Genomic DNA, 21040 nt, shown 5'->3' with positions numbered 1-21040 from the left:
CTCTGCAGTCCTGCCACATCCAGCCGTGAATGGTGGTGGACAATTAAACAACTAACTGGAGGAGGTGGCTTCACAAATATCCCCATTCTCAATGATGGGGGAGCCCAGCACATCAGTGCGAAAGATAAGGCAGAAGCATTTGCAACAATCTTCAGCCAAAAGTGCCGAGTTGATGATCCATTTCAGCCCCCTCCTGAAGTCCCCAGCATCAAAGATGCCAGACTTCAGCCAATTCGATTCACTCCACGTGATATCAAGAAACAACTGAAGGCACTGGATACTGCAAAGGCTATGGGTCCTGACAATATTCTGGCAATTGTACTGAAGACCTGTGCTCCAGAACTTGCTGCACCCCTAGCCAAGCTGTTCCAGTACAGCTACAACACTGGCATCTACCCAGCAATGTGGAAAATTGCCCAGGTATGTCCTGTACACAAAAAGCAGGACAAGTCCAACCCGGCCAATTACCATCAGTCCACTCTCAATCATCAGTAAAGTGATGGAAGGTGTCATCAACAGTGCCATCAAGCGGCACTTGCTTAGCAATAACCTGCTCAGTGATGCTCCGTTTGGGTTCCGCCAGGGCCACTCAGCTCCTGACCTCATTACAGCCTTGGTTCAAACACGGACAAAAGAGCTGAACTCGAGGCGAGGTGAGAGTGACTGCCCTTGACATCAAGGCAGCATTTGACCAAGTATGGCATCGAGGTGCACTAGCAAAACTGGAGTCAATGGGAATCAGGGGGAAAACTCTCTGCTGGTTGGAGTCATACCTAGCGCAAAGGAAGATGGCTGTGGTCGTTGGAGGTCAATCATCTGAGCTCCAGGACATCACTGCAGGAGTTCCTCAGGGTAGTGTCCTAGGCCCAACCATCTTCAGCTGCTTCATCAATGACTTTTCTTCAATCTAAGGTCAGCAGTGGGGATGTTCACTGATTGCACAATGTTTAGCACCATTCGCGACTCCTCAAATACTGAAGCAGTCTGTGTAGAAATGCAGTAAGACCTGGACAATATCCAGGCTTGGGCTGATAAGTGACAAGTAACATTTGCGCCACACAAGTGCCAAGCAATGACCATCTCAACAAGAGAGAATCTAACCATCTCCCCTTGACATTCAATGGCATTACCATCGCTGAATCCCCTACTATCAACCTCCTAGGGGCTACCATTGACCAGAAACTGAACTGGAGCAGCCATATAAATACCGTGGCTACAAGAGCAGGTCAGAGGCTAGGAATCCTGCGGTGAGTAACTCACCTCCTGACTCCTCAGGACCTGTCCACCATCTACCAGGCACAAGTCTGGAGTGTGATGGAATATTCTCCACTTGCCTGAATGGGTGCAGCTCCAACAACACTCAAGAAGCTCGACACCATCCATAACAAAGCAGCCTGCTTGATTGGCACCCCATCCACAAACATTCACTCCCTCCACCACTGACGCACAGTGGCAGCAGTGTGCACCATCTACAAGATGCACTGCAACAACGCACCATGGCTCCTTTAGACAGCACCTTCCAAACCCGCGACCTCTACCACCTCGAAGGACAAGAGCAGCAGATGCATGGGAACATCACCACCTGCATGTTCCCGTCCAAGTCACACACCATCCTGACATGGAACTATATCGCCGTTCCTTCACTGTCGCTGGGTCAAAATCCTGGAACTCCCTTCCTAACAGCACTGTGGGTGTACCTACCTCACATGGACTGCAGCAGTTCAAGAAGGCAGCTCACCACCACCTTTTCAAGGGCAATTAGGGATGGGCAATAAATGCTGGCATAGCCAGTTACACCCACATCCCATGAATGAATTTAAAAAAAAACAGATTGGCCAATTGAACTTTTTTTACTGCTGCCGAACAATAATAAAGCTGTCAGGAGCCAACTTAAATATTATTTTCTTTTGTTTGTACAAGGTATTGAAGTTAAGAGTCAGCTGTGGCTAAGTGGATAGCTCTCTGTTCTCTGAGTCAGAAGGTTGTGGGTTCACGTCCTGTTCCAAAGTCTTAAAAGTAAAAATCCAAGCTGACACTTCAGTGTTAGAAATGCTATTTTTCAGACGAGACCTTCTGGTGAGGCTGACATGTCCTCAATATAAAAGATCCCATGGCACTGTTTTGAATAAGAGCAGGGAATTCTCCCTGGGCTCCTGCCCATATTTATCCCTGAACCAATATCGCTAAAGCAGATCATCTTGTCATTTAAGGTAGAGTTGAGGTAGATGATCAATCATTATTGAATGGCAGAGCAGGCTCGAAGAGCCGCATGGCCTACTCCTGTCCTATATCTTGAGTGCTATTATCACATTGCTGCTTGTGAAGCTTGCTGTGTGCAAATTGGCTTCTGCCTTTCCTACATTACAACAATGACTTTGGGATGTCCTGACATTGTAAAAGGCACGATATAAATGTAAGTTTTTTTTTTATGGGACTCTAATCTGACTGTAACATTGCTGGAGCTCAATATTTGGTGAAGGCTATTCTGTTTGCAACAGAAGCTGGATGCACACAGCGACCTGCGCATGAGCTGCTGAATGGCTGAATTTCAGCAGTGCGCACTGAGAAAATAGCTTCCTCATGCATTTTTATTTTAAATCGTTTGAGAGTTCATTGTAGAACTAGCTTCCATGAAAACGCTATCATTTCCACTTAATGGCAGAACTTGACCCCCAACATTTTCACTTAGGAGGTCAAACATCTTGAGAAGGCAGCTATTGTTCCCTAAAGGCAGTATTAAATGTCTTTCCACCCTGCCAATCAATATTGAAACCACTCACTCTGCTAATTTATATCAATGGCTGGGACTCAAACCCAACGCAAAGTGGTCAAGTTTGCAAATGGTGCTAAACCAGGAGGGGAGGTGGAACTGGAGGGAGCAGTCTTGAAATTCTGGAATTAATTGAATAAAATATCTAAGTAGGTAGAACAAGAGGACATAAAATTCAACACACAAGAATGTAAAGTACTGCCCGTGGGAGGAAAAAATGGGCAACAGAGGCATTCCGTGAATGAAATAGACAAATCTTACATTACAACAGTGACTGCATTTTAAGTACTTCATTGGTTTTAAAGCGCTTTGTGACGTCCTGAGGTCATGAAAGGCCTGGTATAAATCCAAGTCTTTTATTTCTTTTTGTAAAGTAGAAATTGAAAAAGATGTAGGAATCTTGGTAGACTCAAGATACAACATGCCCAATCAACACACAGCATCAATCAATTAAATCAATAGAATGTTTAGCTCCATAGCCACAGCAATAGAATACAAGTCAAACAAACTGTACAGTGCTCTAGTTAGAGCACATCTTGAGTACTGTGTCCATTGCTGGTCACTGAGGCACATAGAAGATAAGCAAGTATTGGAGACCATTATGAAGAAGAGTCATAAAATGAACTCCTAGTTTGGATGTTGAGATATTTGGTCTCAGCGTTGAAAGGAGGAGATTTGTGGAAGACGACCCAGACATGTAAAGATAAATTACTTCAAATTAAACTTGGGAGCAGGATAAAGGGATACACGTTGAAACCAAGTATAGTAAAGCAAGCCAAGTAAAAGGCAAATTGAGGACTGATATCAGAAAGTGTTTCCTGCTCATAAAAGAGTGATTGTGACTTGGAATGGACTCCCAGGTAGAGTATTGGAGCGGAGGAAACTAGACTAAGAGCCAATTGGATACACCATGGGGTCACAGACTGGACAAATGAACCTTATCTGTATTTATCTTGTAGGAAGAAAAGGAAGTTGCATTTATGGAGTTCTCGTCACTCTCAGGATCTCTGTGTTTCACAGCAAATTGGTTACTTCTGAAATAGTTCAGACAGCAAATGTAGCAGCCTATTGTCACAACTATTGAGCCAGATAAGTGGCCAATTAATCTTTGGTAATGATGTGTTTCCTGTATCTGAATCAATGTGCTGTGTCGCTACACCTTTCCTCACCACTGTTACATGCGTGCTCTGGTTCGAGAGTTGAAGATCTTCAGATCTACATGGCTCTGGTAGAGGGCATTCTAGGAGCTGTTTCATTGTTTGGGATGCCTCTCAGCAGTCACAGCCGACAGAATTAATTTGGCTGTATCCCCACTTCTGCAGAAGGGCTTTACAGTGGCTGACACCAGTCCTGAGGCGATTGACACAGCTATATAAGCCATGTTTCATTGGCTCCTGATGGGAGGGATTCCTCTGGGTCATTAGACAACTCATATGCCTTTGTCTGTAGATGTGTTGACCAATCAGCAAGGCGGTAGCTTACTGTATCTGAATCTAAATGCACAGAGAATAGTGGATACTTAGGAGTGATGGCTGTGCCACAATTTCATCAAGGAAAGACAAAGATAGAGTGGTTTTTAACTGTCATCTAATCCCTCTGCCGAGGTCAAATTTTGTCAAATCTCGCTAAGGTTACCTGCAGCTCAGTATTGCATGCTATTGTTTTCCACAGAGTAGCAACTATCTGAAATACACTCCCAGGGAAAAGCAATAGATCTTGTATTGATTAATTAATTTGCAAGTAGCTAGTAAATATCTGATTAATAATAGTCTTGAATTGTGTAATGATAAGTATGGATGTGGTTTATCAAATATGTACAGAACATAAATGATTGCTGTGCTTCAGGGACCTGGTGAATGTAAACATATAATTGTGGGTTGCAGTGTTAAATTCAAGCATGGGCGTTTTGCTATGTTGGTGTCTCAGAAATGTTACCACATTTTATCATCATTGTAGCTTACCTTTATTTCAGAATCTCCCCTGGAGAATTAAATAAATTGGATAGGTTTGGTGATGGGCAAATTGTGGTCTGAGCTTGACTGCAAGTGTTCTTAAATAAAAGCAAAATACTGCGGATGCTGGAAATCTGAAATCCCATGCTGAGTGGTTCCAGCATTTCTTGTTTTTACTGCAAGTGTTCTTGTTTTTTTTAAAGGTATCCACAATTATTTAACAAGTATGTCAGTGCTAGTTGTAAGAGTTTTTGTTCCTAGGTTTGACCTTTTGTTGTAGATGTACAGATTCTAGAACTACCTCATACATCATGTTCTCTAAAGCTGCTTCAAAAATATGCTCAGTGGGTAGCACTTTCACCTCTGAGTAACAAGGTCCTGGGTTCAAGTCCCACTCCAGGACTTGAGCACATAAATCACAGCTGCCACTCCAGTCCAGTATTCATTGTGCTGCACTATCGGAGGTGCCATCTTTTGCATCAGACATTAAACTGAGACGCCACCTGCCTGCTCAAGTGGATGTAAAAGATCCCATGGCACTCTTTCGAAAAAGAGCAGGGGAATTCTCTCCCAGTGTTCTAGTCAATATTTATCCCTCAATCAACATCACAAAAACAGCTTATTAAAGGCCTGCTCGGGTCTGCAAATGAAACCCGATCCGAGCCCGACGGAACTCCATCCGACTTGACCCGAGTCCTTCCATTTTTTTTCCCCGTGCCTGACCCGACCATCATTTGACTTACCTTCCGTTTTTCACTTTGTTCCTTACCTGCGCAAGCTTAGAATAACTGCAACAAAACCACCTTTAAAGTCCAGAAAGTAAATTAACATTAGAGTCACATACCTGAGGTGGTGATAGAGCATGTCTGATCTGACCCGACCCGACCCGAACCCGACACGTGTCGTTGGGTTCGGGTCGGGAAGCAGGCCTTTACAGCTTATCTCATTGCTATTACATTGCAGTTTATAGGCGTGTGCTCTTTACAAATTAGCTGCCACATTTCCTGCATTACAACAGTGACTGCACTTCAGTAGCATTTCATTAGCTGTAAAGCACTTTGAGACATCCTACGGTCTTGAATGGCACAATATAAATACAAGTCTGTCTTTTTCTCTACCACACCCCACCCCGCCCAAATAAAAATGCCACAAGGGAATCTTTCAATTATGTTCTCTTTCCCCCCACACCGCACCCCCCCCCCCCCCCCAAATAAAAAAAGCTCTTTCCACTTTCGGTCTTATAAAGTGACAGCTGGTGATTGGTGACTCAAATGCTGTGGTAAACAAGTTATGGACTGCACAGGAACTGACTGGTGAATGTACAAGAGAAGTAGACTGTGCACTCCTGGAGATACCAAAGTTGATACAATGCTCCTTGGAGCTGTTGATCTTTTCCCTGCTGGCAATGGAGCCAGGGAAATACCATAACCATAGTGCAGCAAGGCTATGCTCTGAGGATCATTAATTGTCAAATGGTTGAAAAGTAGGATGGGGGAGGGGAAGAGAAAGATATGCTGAAAATACCACAGTCGATCCTTCTTTCTGCAGAGTTTTTTGTCAGAGCAAGAATTGATGTATTTTTCTGGTACTCTCCTTGGAGTCCTGTCAATTAATTCACCATGTTCTCAATTTGTGTCACTGACTTTAGGAAATATTTGATAGGGAAATTAGATAACTTTACGAAATCAGCACATGCTGGAAATTTTGTTTTGCTCTTTGATTGTGAATGTGTCATTAGATTTCACTTCTCAAAGGAGAAAATAATATGGTTCTGCTGCTTGTGTGTTAGGTAGCCTCTCAGCCCTTGTCAAAAGCTATTAATCACTGGGAACTCCACTGTGTACACTGAAATAGAGTTGTTTATCCATGCGTATGGATGATGGGTGCAAAATACACAGATTTCACAACCTGTCCATGCAATAATGCAAATGAAGAAATGTTGTGCAGTTCAATAATTGTAGCTGAAAGTGCCCAGCATTGATGTTTTCCAGGGTGCTGAGTCACTCACTGGGTAAAAGTGTAATGTTGCATTTGAAACTAGAGATCAAAGCCAGCAGACAAATTGGCTAGCCAGCAAGAAGCATTGCTTTATGGATAGGTACTTGATGTCAGTTTACCTTAACTCTGAAATAGAATGCCTTGTTTCAGTGTAGTATTAATTTCATTCCTCACCATCCATTTCCCCAGCTATTTATTTCCACACTGATGAAGCAGCTGTGGCTTTGCTTCTGGCTGCTACTCTGTATACCAGGTTGACTTATGCACACATTTCCTCCTGCCCTCTCTGGCAAGGCAAGGAATTATTAAGTACCTGGAGTGTGTACGTGTGAACTCAGGGCAGTGTAGGAGGTAAAGCTCCTTTATGTTAACAAGCAGGGGGAAAACATGCTGAAGGATTCTGTTGTGGATGTAAGCATAGTCGCAGAAAGCATGAAATCATGTTGATTGCCTGACAAGTGGAATACCATTCTTAATGAGTGTCCAATTCAACCCCAGCAGGAACACATCAAAGGGAGAGTGGTCATATCATAACTTTGGAATAGGTGCAGGTCAGTTCAAGTTGTCATGAATCATGTGCCTTGAAGAGAGTAGGACTCCAATGCTGTGATACATGTGTCTCGACACAGGAATTTCTGCACAACTCTGCCTTGAAATCAGTAAAAAAGATAATAAAGAACTAAGGGAGGAAAAACACAAATCAATCTATGCACTTCAAACTAATTAATTGAATGGGAAACACAATCACTTGTCTTTCTCAATCTCAGGACGTCCCAAAGTGCTTTATAACCAGTGAAGTACTTTTGAATTGTAGTCACTGTAATAATGTAGGCAATGCAACAGCCAATTTGCAAAAAGCAAGATCCCATAAACTGCAATAAGATAATGTCCAGAGTATCTGTTTTAGTCATATTTATTGAAGGATGACTATTGGCCAGTACACTGAAAAAGAGCTCCCTTGGTTTAACATCTCATCTGATGTACTGCACTCACTCAGCACCCCACTAGGGAATGTTGGTGCTCAAGTCTCTGAAGTGAGGCATGAGCCCACAACCTTTGGACAGAGGCGAGAGTGCTACCACTGAGCCAAGGCTGACGCCTAAAAGCAAGAAGCTGAGGGCAAGAGTAATTTGTTGTGTTCATAGCCATTGTTTTCGGCTGACCATTTATTTTCTAGGAAAAAGCAAATTGGGGAGAGTTGTGACATCCAGCCCGTCCAAGGCTTTGCTGTTAAAGTGACAGGAGTGATGGAGAATCAGCTCCTCTCATTACTGTAATAGTCTCTTAAACCTCCTATAGCAAAACCTTTGCAACTGCTTGTTCTATGGGTGGTATGGAGTACCGCATTTTACCTCCAAGGTTCCTATTAAGGTGATGTCTATGTTTCATCATGCTCATCCTGGCTCTTTGTTTCTCATAAGTCTCGGGGCTGGGTGATGGTCATTCAATGCCTTAATGGTTGAAGCAAGTTTTCTATTCCAATGGATTGTCAACGTGCGGATCATTCGATGGTAGTCTTGTATGGAATCGAAGAATCTTTCAGTTTTTCTGAAAGAGAAGAATTCTCTTTTGCTGGTATAATACCATTGAAATTGTCAACAGGAAACAACTCTGGAAAGCAAAAGAAAAAACTTACACCAAACAATTGCCGTTTTGAGGATATTTTCTGATGAGCCTGTGTGGTTTGATGTGTTTTCCTGCTCAGTGGTATAGAATGGGCTTGTCCAGAAACTGATCCCACCACCAGACCTATAATTTATTGTAGTTGATCAATCAAAGAAATAGCTTTTGATTTCTGAATTACTTTGTTTTCAGTAGCTTGTTGCAGTCACACTTTGTGGTTTGTAGTTAATAATGAATGAAAAAGACAATTTTGATGCTGCAGAGCCAATTATATAGACTGCAGAAACCACTTGTTTAACTATAGTCAATAATACATTGGGTTCTTTGCACTAAAATAAGATTAGCAATCCTAAATAACTTTAAAATGTATTGAAATTTGCTGATTTGAGTAGTGGATATCATCACTTTGCAACCATCTTGATTTATCAGATCTGCTTGTTTGAAGTCCAATATGGCATGAATTTGGTCCACTCTTTCTGTCTCTTCTCTTGTAACCTGATGTCCTTCGGAGGAAAAAGGTTTGTCTTGTTTTTGACTCCAATGACCACACCTTGTACCACCTTTCGAAAAGTTAGGTATTCCTGGTCTTAACATTTGTAGAGAAACTGATGAGCCCTAAGGGGAGGCTTATTTGAAGCATATAAATGAGCCATGAGACATAATTATCGTCATCTTCAATGCCTACATGTCACCTACATTAAATATCAGAAAGACTTAACCCATTAAAGTTGGTTGGAAAACTATAATCAGTCCTTCTAGCTTGTGGAACAAAGTGAAAAAATTCTGTGGTATACGTCAAACATATTGTCATTGACCTGAAATGTTCAGTCTGGTTCTCCCTCCACAAATGTTCCTGACCAGAATATTTCCAGTATTTTCTGTTTGTGTTTAATTTCTAGCAGCTTCAGTATTTTGCTTTTGTGTATTGTATTTCTTGCTTGATCTCACAGTAAATGTATTTGTTTTGTGGTTTATAACAGGGAAATTGGAGTCCAAGATTCATCAAGGAATAAAGAAGGGGTTAATGCGACAGAAACAAATTGCATAGTGGAAAAGAAAGCAAACAGGGGACTTGTCTCGTTCTGGATTGCTTCGTGGCTAAAAGCCCCACAGCTGGTAATTTAACAGCCTATCATAAAATCTACCCAATAAAATATGAATCCACAATCTAATAAGCCTCCAATGCAATCGCCAGCGATTCAGTATTCCGACATTTGACAACCCAGAAATTAAGAACCTTGATATTTAGTAATCCAATCAACATGCAATTCAAAAACCTGGTAATTTAAAAGAAAATATTGCAAACCTGCTACAGGATTATTCTGCTAATATGAGGAAGTGCATCCCTGAGATCTCTGCAAATTAAAACAAAAAGTCTTGTTCAGCTTTACTGGTTTCATTGATTAAAGGAGTTGCCAGAACGTCTGGAACCTATTTTTCTATGACTCTGCTTTCCAGTAACCCATGAACTTGAAATGTTCATTTTCTTCATTTTGAGTCCTTCGCAAACATAGGTTGATGGGTTCTAGGGAAAATCACATGCTGAGCAGTTGCTTTGCATCAGCCTTGAAGGTGCTGGAATTCATCATCCTAGCTTTTAAGAAAAAAATACTTTCTCAGGCTGTGACGAACACTAGGATGGCTGCCATTTAGTGCCCTCACTAATTGCCTTGAGAAGGTGATGGTGGGCCCTCTTGAACTGATAGGGTGGCTTGCTTGGCTATTTCAAATGTTAAGTTATAGACTCATTGTGGCACAGACGAAGGCTGTTCGGCCCATCAAGTCTCTGTGGAGCAATCCAATCAGCCCCATTTCCTCCACATAATCCTGCAAGTTTAATTCCCTCAAGTGCCCATCCAATTTCCTTTTGAAATTTTTGAAGAAGTTTTTTCACCCAGAGGGGTGGTTGGGGTCTGGAACGCACTGCCTGTAAGTGTAGTAGAGGCAGAAACCCTCAACTCATTTAAAAGGTGTATGGATATGCACCGCCAGTGCCGTAACCTGCAGGGCTGCGGATCAAATGCTAGAAAGTGGGATTAGGCTGGCGCAGTTACAATGAGCCAAGAGGCCTCTTTCTGTGCCGTAAACTTTCTATGATTCTATGAAATCATTGATCGTCTTGCTTCCACCACCCTCTTAGGCAATGAGTCCCAGATCATTACCATAAAAAAGTTCTTTCTCATATTTCCCCTGTAACTCTTGAACAAAACCTTAAATCTGTGCATCTTAGTCCAGCTAATGGGAACAACTTTTTTTGTCTACCTTACCTAAACCTGTCATAATCTTGTACATCTCTATCATATCTTCCTTCAATCTCCTTTGCTCCAAGGAGAACAATTACAGCTTCTCCAACCTAACCTTGTAGCTAAAACCCCTCATCCCTGGAACCATTCTGGTAAATCTCCTCTGCATCCTCTCAAGGACCCTCACATCCTTCCTACAGTGTGGTGACCAGAACTGGACACAATACTCTAGTTGTGGCCTAACCAGAGCTTTATACAGGTTCAGCATAACTTCCTTGCTTTTCTACTCAATGCCTCTATTTATGAAGCCCAAAATCCCATATGCTTTGCTAACCACTCAATATGTCCTGCCACCTTCAAAAATCTATGCAGATTAACCCTCAGGTTCATGAACATTCTTTAGAATTGTGCCATTACGTCTATATTGCCTCTCCCTTCTGCCAAAATGCATCACCTAACACTTCTTGTTAAATTCCGTCTGCCTCTTATCTGCCCATTCTGCTAGTCTAGCAATGTCCTGTGGCAGTTGATGTAGATGTGGGAATGGATTCACATATAGGCCAGAGTGAGTAAGTACAGCAGATTTCATTCCCTAAAGGACTTTAGCAAACCAAATGCTTTTTTAAAACAATCCGACAGCTTCATGGTGACTTTCCAGCCTTTTATTTCTAGATTTTTTTAAAAAACTGAATTCAAATTCTCAAACTGTTATGGAGGGGTTTGAACTCACCTTTTATTATTACTTCAGGACACGCTAATACTAACACAGTAACATGAGCACAACACAAATTTACGCAGCAGGTGGCCGTTGTTGTGGATAAGCCAGCAGAAGATGTCTCTGCCTTTAGACTAGTTTCTGGTACTAAGGGATTTGATGTCACCTTTACAAGAAAAACCATGGATCCTAGCGAGAGGGATGTTGTTCCATCGTTTTAAATGTTAGCACGTAAATCAGAACCAGAATATTGTTTACCCTTTGTAAGTGCTTATTGAGCCCTAGGTTATTACCTCTCTTGTACAGAGCAAGTATAGACAGTCTCCACAGTTGTTTGTTCTGTAAGGTGCTAAAGCCCAAAGTTATCAGTGATTATGTAGCAAATTGCCAAAAAGATGGTTGAGTGCATCTAAGACTGCTGTTGCCCTACATTGTGCCCCCCTTCTGTTTGCTGTGACACCATCGTGCTCTGTGTGATGGAAAAAGTAATTCGAAACACCGATCTTCCCATTCACAAAGACTTGAAAAACCTGTCAAAAAGTGCTTAAAAGTGTGTTGGTCAGTATGGGAAACAGCATAATATTCATACAACTGGTATAAACCCACTATGCAGATGGATGGAATTGTGGGGTGTATACTGTTTAAAAAAAAACCAACACCACATCTCAGACCCAACAACAGAGGTTCCCGACTTCAACTTGCACCTCTGAAGACAGTGGACAGTATTCAACTAAATTTGCACAGGGGATGGACGATGCGGCCACCTGCTCCACAAGTGGAAGATGAGGGATGACCTGAAAGTGCGATTGTAACCGAGTTCCACACCATGGAACACATCACATCAACCTGACTACTAAGATCTGTTGTGGGAGGCACCTCATTTCTCTCGGCATCTCAGAAGGCCATCGAATGGATAATTAAACTGGACATTTCATTATAATTTTTTCCTGTCATACAAAAGTATTATTGGACTGCTGCTGCTGTTCATTTCCAGTTGCTAGCACAGGCAAGCCTGTTCCATGGAGCAATTCTCTTATTTTCTGTAACATTACTGTCCAGATCTAAATCTAATACACAACAGTACCTTTGGCAGATTGGGTCTGAAAGTTGTTGTTACGATGCTTATGCAGCCTGTTCCCCCTTCCTGCCAAATGTACTTCAGTACACTCCTTCGGTATGTAGAAGATAGGGATAAAAATTCATTATCTGGCAGGCTTGTTTCCCTTCATTTTTTCTTCAGGTCAAAATACACTGGTGCACATGCTGGGGCTTCTACAGAGGGAAAGAAAGAAAAGTGCGTTACAGCCAATGAAGTACTTTTGCAGTGTTAATTACCAAATTAATGCAATGCAGAAGCCAATTTGCAGACTGCAAGGTCTCACAGACAGCAATTTGAGAATGAACAGATAACCAGCTTTAGTGATGGAGGTGAATTTTACGCCCCACCCCAAAGAGCGGGATGGTGGCTTAACGGCCATTTAAGGGCCTTTGCCCGCCTCCATGCGGATTTTACGCGCGGCAAGCGGGCGTCCGAGACCTGAGAAAAGACTCCTGACAAAAGCAAGCAGCTTTCTGATGGCCTGGGGAGGCCCTCATGCCTGACGGAGGGCCACCCCTGATGCCCCAACCCCCCCTTTTCCCCCCGATTCGACCACGCTTGCCTCACCAGGGCCTGACCGATCTCCCTGGCGAGGCAACAAAAACTTACCTGCGTTCTGGTGTTACCCGACATCATCACGTTGCTGGGTGCAATCCCAGCAGTGGCCACTGCACCCAGTGGTGCTGCTGGGACAGAGAGCTGCTGGCCCGCTGATTGGCCGGCAGCTGTATCAGGCAGGACTTCCTGCCTCAAGCGGGTGAAAGTCCCACCTCAGAGCAATTAAAGACCGATGACCCACAAAATATGGGTCAGATCCCCAGGCTGGGCGGAAGCGGGTTCGACACTGACTTAAAAGTCAGTGGCTGGCTCCCGTCCGCCAAGGGTTTAAATCCCAGCCATTGACTGGGACACAAGGCCAGCTTCTCTTGAAATAATTCCATAGGATCTTTTACAGTAACGTGAGAAGGCCTCAGTTTAACATCTCATTGGAAAGACAGGATGGCTGACACTGCAGCACTCTATTAATACTGCCTGCCCTGGAACATCAGCATACGGCTTGTGCATAAGTCCCTGGAGTAGGATTTGAAACCATAACCTTCTGACTCAAGTAAGCGTGCCAGCAACTGAGCCACAGCAGCTCCTGTAGAAGAAAGGTATCTGGATATGAACCTCAAGTGCCTTAACTTGCAGGGCTGTGAAACAAATGCTGGAAGGTGGGATTCGACTGGGTAGCTCATTTTTTGCCTGGCACAGACATGATGGGCCATGTGGCCTCTTTCTGTGCCGTAAACATTTTATGATTCTATGATTTCTCTCCCTCTACCCCACCTGTCTACTTTCTCGCCTCTCAACCAGCTGCTAACATTGACACAATGCTCTGTGGTGACAAATCTGTAGTGCAGCAGGTAGTTCCACTGATGCATTTCATTCTGTGTTAAGCCTGAGTGATAACGCTCCTTGTTATTGGAGGTGAGACACCTCATTATGTTATTTTTTTATATATTTCCCCCCCCCCCTCCCCCCTCAGTATTTCTATCATGCTTTGGATATCTTTTTGGCCATTTATTTATTTCCAGGCTTCTGCAAGTAGCACTCTGCAAAGCAGTCATTAAGAACTGTGTGAGAATGGACTTCAATGGATTCTTTCTCTCTCCCTGTGGTGATGCACCTGAGGCACTCCCCATGATTGCATGGTTGAGATCGAGGAAGTCTGGTGTAAGCATTTTCAGGTACAAACCAGGATCCTACCACTCTTTTCAACAGTGCATTGATGTTCAAAACTATGCTGCACTGCACCATTCTCCACACTCTTTCTCCACCCCCCACCCCAAGGCAGTGTAAACTGCTGCAGACAAAATCAGAGCATGTTCTACATATCTTAATACTACACTTATTTGGTGCAAAAGGATTTTTAAAGAGTAACTAGGTCTATTTTGTTCATGATACATTATAGCTTTTTTACATAAATATTGGATATGTATTCAGTGTTTGTAAGATGAGCAGTTAAAAGACTAGCCCATAATCTCCAAAAAAAAACTGTTAGTCATTAAACAAGATTAATAGAACATTCTGATGTGGTAATTAATATAATTATGCACCTTACTGTGCAGGGACTGGAGTTTGAGCAAGGCTGTTTTCAATTCTTGTTTAATATTTTAAAAATAGGCTGACTGTCACATTCTGAGAAGACATTAAAGGAAAAGTGATGCTCATTAGTTTAATGCTTGATTTCAGTTGAAACTTTAACTCTGTTATGGTGCAGTGAGTGGAGGGGAGTGCTACCAAGGGAACCCCTAGTTCATCTGCTTACAGATATTGATATAAACTCGACTGAATTAATTGCATGTTGTGGTGTAGACGTTAATAATTCATTATTTTTGTGCTTTTGCCTCAGGGAGGAAGATGCTTTGTTTCTTGAGGAATATAAGAGTGAAGTTCTGAGTTTGTAACTAATAGGGATTATCTTAATGTCCTCTTAGTTCGATTTCAAAATGCTCTGGATCTTTATTTTCTGCGTCACTTTACTGGATTCCTGCTGTGAGGATGGGCAGACCATCTTCAAACCCTTCGGCAATGCTGCTGTTGCTAATTGCAGATTGACATGCTCATACAATCCGTCATGGAGCTAGATCCAACCTTTGTAAATTAAACATTGGCGGCTAAAATATCCGCATCATTAAAATTTAGTGATGCTAGCGATGGCATAATGTAAGTTGGAGAATGTGGAATTAGGCACAGTTTAGGGTTCCCAACTACGGTTGGAAGTTTTCCAGGAGATTTCATCACATAATCTCCTGCCTCCAACCACTCTGCCCCCACACTACCGCCATTGGTTGCCCGACACTGCCATCTTGACAGCGCACTGCCTTCCCGCAGCCAATCAGAAAGCAGTCTTGTTATTGCCTGATTGGATGATTCCAGTTGGTCAAACAGCCTTTTCTCCCATCACTAATATTTTTAAAACTGAGACGTCTTCAAAGAAAATAAAAATAAATTAACGCTATTATGATTTTCTCCTGGATTGCTTGCAGCAGTGTCTTGGAGACTCCAGGCCAATCCTGGAGAGTTGGCAACCCTCAGCACATTAAAAAGTTGAGGTGATGATTATTATCTCAAGTAGCCATGTTATGTTATCGTACTTCTGAGATGCATTCCGGGACTGAAATATACTTAATTTGATTTTTTTTTAAATGAGAAGATATTAAAGGAAAAGCGATGCTCTTTAGTTTAATGCTTGATTTCAGTCGAAACTTTAACTCTGTTATGGTGCAGTGAGAGGAGGGGTGTGCTGCCAAGGGAGCCCTTAGTTCATCTGCTTACTGATATTGATATAAACTCAACTGAATTAATTACACGTTGTGGCGTAGACATTAATAATTCATTATTTTTGTGCTTTTGCCTCAGAGGAAGATGCTTTATTTCTCAAGGAATGTAAGAGTGAAATTCTGGGTTTGTAACTAATAGGATTGTCTTAACGTCCTCATAGTTCCATGTTTTTCATTGCAGATTAACAATTCAGCCAATGAATTACTTTTGAAGTGTAGTCACATTTGTAATGTAGGAAATGTGGCAGCAATTTGTGCACAGCAAGGTCCCACAACAAGAATATGATAATGACAGATAATCTGGTGATATTGGTTGAGGGATAAATGTTGGTCGGGACACATGGGAAAACTCCCTGCACATTTTTGAAATAGTGCCATAGGATCTTTGATGTCCACCTGAGAGAGCAGCCTTGGTTTTGGTTTAATGTCTCATCTGAAGGACTGCACCTTCGACAGTGCAGCACTCCCTCAGTGAGTCGTCACCACAGGGACTGTAGTAATTCAAGGACAAGGTTTAACACCACCTTCTCAGGACTAGGGATGGGCAATAAATGCAACCTGGCCAATATTATCCCCATAGCAAGACAACATAAAAATAAAAATATATAATTTATATGAATTCAGATAGATGGGGTAAATATGATTTTAAATTTGATTTCAGCCAGTTGTTTTCTGTGGTAGCGGTGTCCGGTGCACATTGCCTAGATAAGTTGCCACGGTAATGGGGGATGTCTGTCTTGGAAGGATATGCTTTGTGTCAACATTCCTCTTGAGAAAATATTTGAGTCAAAATTCACATGATGGCTAAAACAGGCTGTTTGAAATGCTGAGGTATAGAGGTTAACAGTCAACCAGTAGACTAATTCATGCTGTATTATTATACGAGAAAGGATTTCTGAAGCATAATTCACTGCTCTGCTTTCGTTCTGACTGAAGATCCGAATTCTCTGGATTTAAAATTTGCACAATTCACATGCAACTTTACAATGTGAAGGCCAGCCTCATATCCAGATGTGTAGGAAATATATTCTGTAAAGCAGTATTGTAACCTCTTGCAGACTAACAACTTGCATTCATACAGTGCCTTTAACGTAGTCAGACAGCCCCAAGGCACGCCACAGGAACTTAATCAGACAAAATTTGACACTGGGCTAAAGAAGGAGACATTAGGACAGGTGACAGGTGGGTTATAAGCAGTGTCTTAAATGAGGAGAAAGGTGGAGAGGAGAACAAGTTTGTGAGGGAATTCCAGAGTTTAGGGCCTAGATGGCTGAAGACACAGCCGCCAGTACGAAGGCAATGGAAGTGGGGGATGTGCAATAGGCCAGAGTTGGAGGAACGCAGATTTCTTGGAGAATTGTAAAGCTAAAGGATGTAGGGAGGGGAGAGGCCAAGAGGAAGTAGAACATGAGGGAATGAATTTTACATTTGAGGGGTTGGTGGACCTGGAGTTAATGTAGGTCAGCAAGCACAGGGGTGATGGGTGAAAGGGACTTGATACGAGTTGTGATATGGACAGCTGAGTTTTGTGAAAGGATTAATTCTGTCTTTTTTTAAAAAAAGTAATGCACTTTCAATAAATAGAATGGCTTTCTGGTGCTGTGTTTTAACCTACTTTTAACTCCAAGGGTTAAATTATATGGGGAGCTAACACAAATTAAGATTGTATTCCCTGGAATTCAGAAGGTTAAGGGGAGGTTTGATCAAAATTTCTAAGATAATAATGGAACAGATTGGGAGAAACTACGCTGGTTTGAGAGTCTAGGACGAGGGGCATTGACTAAAAATTAGAGCCAGATCTTTCAGGAGTGAAGTTACTTCAACACACAAAGGGTGGTAAAAGCTTGGAACCCTCTTCTGCAAATTGCAATTGATGCTAGATCAATTGTTGATTTTAAATCTGAGATTGACAGATTTTTGTTAACCAAAGGAATATGGGGAAAAGCAGGTTTATGGAGCTAGGTCACAGATCAACCATAATCTCATTGAATGGCAGGAGAGGCTTGAGGGGCTATATTATCTACTCCTCTTCCTATGTTCATATATAATATGGAGGTTCACCAGACTAATCCCTGGGAAGGCGGGATTGTCTTATGAGGAGAGATTGCAGAAACTGGGCCTGAATTGTCTAGAGTTTTGAAAAATGAGAGGTGTGGCAGGGTGGATGTGGAAAGGATGTTTCCTCCGGCTGGTGAGTCTAGAACAAGGGGACATAGTCTCAGAATAAGGGGCAGGCCATTTAAGACTGAGATAAGGAGGAATTTCTTTACTCAGAGGGTGGTGAATCTGTGGAATTCTGCACCCCAGAGGGCTGTGGAAGCTCAATTGTTGAGCATGTTCAAGACCAAAATCGATAGATTTCTGAATACTAACATCAAGGGATATGGGGATAGTCATTGTGGGGGGGGGGGGGGGGTGGGGGGGTGGGTGGGGGGTGTGGATGGCATAGAGGTAGATTAGCCATGATCTGTTTGAAAGGCGGAGCAGGCTTGAATGGCCTACTCCTGCTCCTATTTCCTATGATCTTACCTGCAGGAAGTCTATTAGTATTGGCATATGAACTTCAGTCTGATGGCCAACTCTAAAAGGAGGAAGCAGTATGTAGTTGATATCCAGTGTGATCTTCAGTGGCAGATAACACAATAAAAAGGGTAATTATTAATCCCAGGCACGTTATCTGATTCACAGCATGTGTTAAACACAGATTTCAATTCAGAAGGGCCTTGGAAGCTGCCTTTTTTTCAGTGAGCATTGAACCAAAGTGTTGGCAGGAAGCCATTCTTACATCATGAAAAAATGATTGATATCCTCTTCAAACCGATTGCAATTACTGAAATAATTATAATTTAAAATAATCTATTGCTTGAATATGAACATAACTGTACACTAACACAAATAGAAAAATGTATAGTCTTGAAATAATAAGCAATGCATTTAATAACGATTATAGAGCACTGCAGATGCTCCACTTGGCTCTCATTAAATCCTTATCCAGGGCTGTTCATTTAGCTCTCCTTCCGTGCAGAAAAATAACTGCAAATCAAAATCTGTCTGATACTAACCACTTTTCAATGATGCATTACAGTGCTGCTCATCAACTCAGAGAAAAAACTACTGTCAGCTTTGTAATGTTTCTAATCCTTAGTCATGGATGGCAATGTAAATGCCTGCTTGCTCCTTCAGGAAGCAGCCCCAGAGCCCTATTTCATATTCTGAGATCATATAATTAGCGTACCCACTTTATACTGATTGAATATAATTGGATGTTCATAATTAGAATACAAGATGTGGAGCTTGGGCCGCCCTGATGTGTTTTCAGGTGCCCTGTGACCTTAGGAGGTCACTTTAAATTGGATGCAAGTGTAGTTTAAAAGAGTACAAACAGCCTGGAGGTAAGTGCAATCAAATTAGGATCGGCATTGTGAGCTCTTTTTTTAACATAGAAGGAGTTTAAAAAGTGTCTCAGTGACCTGTGCCTTCCATTACATACCTTGTATTGCAACCTCTTTTAGCTCTGGTATCTCCTCTGCTCTACCACAGAGCTGTGGAGTGACATTTGCAATTTACATGCCAGTGGGCATTTGTTTAATTGGATGATTAAGAGGCTCATTTTTGCACCCCTGTGGTCACAAGTTCAAGCCTGTATTGTACTAATATTCTAAGTACATATGATGATGGGTTTCATCAGTGATGAGGTGGGAATTCTTAATTCAGCAGCGGAGTGCCTGACTTAGTCTCCAGGGAACCATGTTAAGTTTGGAGATGAGTTATTGCCAACCCTCCAGGTTCGTCCCTGAATCTCCAGGAAACTGCACGTGTAATGAAGTAGAAAAATCATGGGGACATTAACAAAATATGTTTTTTCATTTGCTTAACAGTTATAAAAAATATTGGCAATGGTGGCAAGGGACGGGGAGGGGGTTGGTGGGGGATGTCTGTTTGCTTTCCAATTGGCTGCAGAAGGAGGTGCACCACACGGGTGGATGTGTCAGGCAACCAATAGTGTGAATGTGGGGCAGAGTGGGAGGTCATGTGATCAAACCTGCTGGAATACCTCCAATCAGAAATGGCAACCCAAATGGAGGTAGACTGGCAGGACCATTTCCCAAACTCCTCTGATGTCTCAGTGGGCACATGAACTGGGTAGTTGATTCCTAAGCTAGACACCAGGAGAATCCCAGGTTTGATGCTTGCCTTCAGGCAGGGAAACGACATAGAACTATAAATTCTCTCAATGGTGCTTGGCCAGGGAGGAAAGAAATCATCAAAGGTTCTTGGCCCTCTTTGCCTTCCAGTGATGAAGTATGCATGTGTGGTGTCAGATGAAGGTGAGACTGGGTTCTGGGTTTTGCTCTCTCTCCCTCGAGTTGAATAGGCTGCTAATATACTCTCTCAAATAACAACAATGGAGGTAAAATAGAGCACCTCTGCAGTTGTACTTAAGTATCAGTACGTCCCTCCAAGGGTGGGGTAGAAAACTGGGATTAAAGATTGTGGCAGGAATTAAGGTTTTCGTATAGAACATTACGTCATACTAGTAATGTAGGCAATGTTGCAGTTGAGTGTTTGTCCAAATTGAATTATCAGTTTAGTTTGGTTGGTCACACTTTTGCCTCTTGAGTCAGAGGATTGTGAGTTCAAACTGAACTGTAGAATCTGAGCAGATAATCTGAAGGTCCACTCCAGGACTCGAGCATTTAATAGGCTGACACGTCAACAACAACTTGCATTTATATAGTGCCTTTAACATGATAAAAATACCAAGATGCTTCACAGGAGCATTTTATCAAACAAAATGATACCATGCTACCTTAAAAGATATTGGGACAGATGACCAAAAGCTTGGCCAAAGAGGTGGTGAGATTCAGTGCAGCAGTGGTTGACTGCGGCATGGTTGGACATGCAGTCCTTCTAATGAGATGTTAAACAGAGCCCTTCTGCCTGCTTTGGTGGATGTAAAAGATCCATTGGCATAACAAAAGCGTGTGTCTTGACCATCCTTCAATCAATACCACCAAACAGATTAACTGGTCATTCATCTCACTGCTGTTTGTGGAATATTGCTATGTGCAAATTTGTTGCTTAGTTAGCTGACACAACAGTGACTACACTTCACATCTTATCAGTTTTGTTTTGAACTGCTATGGGTGTCCGCATACCTGAGCCATATAAATGTCCCGCAGAGAAGTAAGGAAAACAGATGCCACACCCTTAGGTTACTGGAATCTTGTTTCGAGGTGTGGTTTATAGCACATCTTAATGGAGGGATTTAGGGAGGGAATGCCAGAGAATGGGAGAGCCAGGTGGCTGAAGG

At 42.3% G+C, this 21040-nt stretch overlaps 1 protein-coding gene across 1 annotated transcript in view; it reads left to right on the top strand.

Annotated features, from left to right (window-relative positions):
- The window catches only part of trip4 (thyroid hormone receptor interactor 4), a 126651-nt gene extending 116887 nt beyond the window's left edge, over positions 1-9764 (top strand). Inside the window, exon 13 of the mRNA XM_068015343.1 lies at positions 9324-9764. Within this exon, the coding sequence (XP_067871444.1) occupies positions 9324-9391 (68 nt within the window). The 3' untranslated portion in view covers positions 9392-9764. The remainder of the gene's footprint in view (positions 1-9323) is intronic.
- Positions 9765-21040: the final 11276 nt, after the last annotated feature.

Source organism: Heterodontus francisci, chromosome 35, assembly GCF_036365525.1.
Source record: "Heterodontus francisci isolate sHetFra1 chromosome 35, sHetFra1.hap1, whole genome shotgun sequence".
Lineage (NCBI taxonomy): Eukaryota > Metazoa > Chordata > Chondrichthyes > Heterodontiformes > Heterodontidae > Heterodontus > Heterodontus francisci.
Note: the sequence above shows the minus strand (reverse complement) of the source record. Positions and strands in the feature narration are given on the sequence as shown.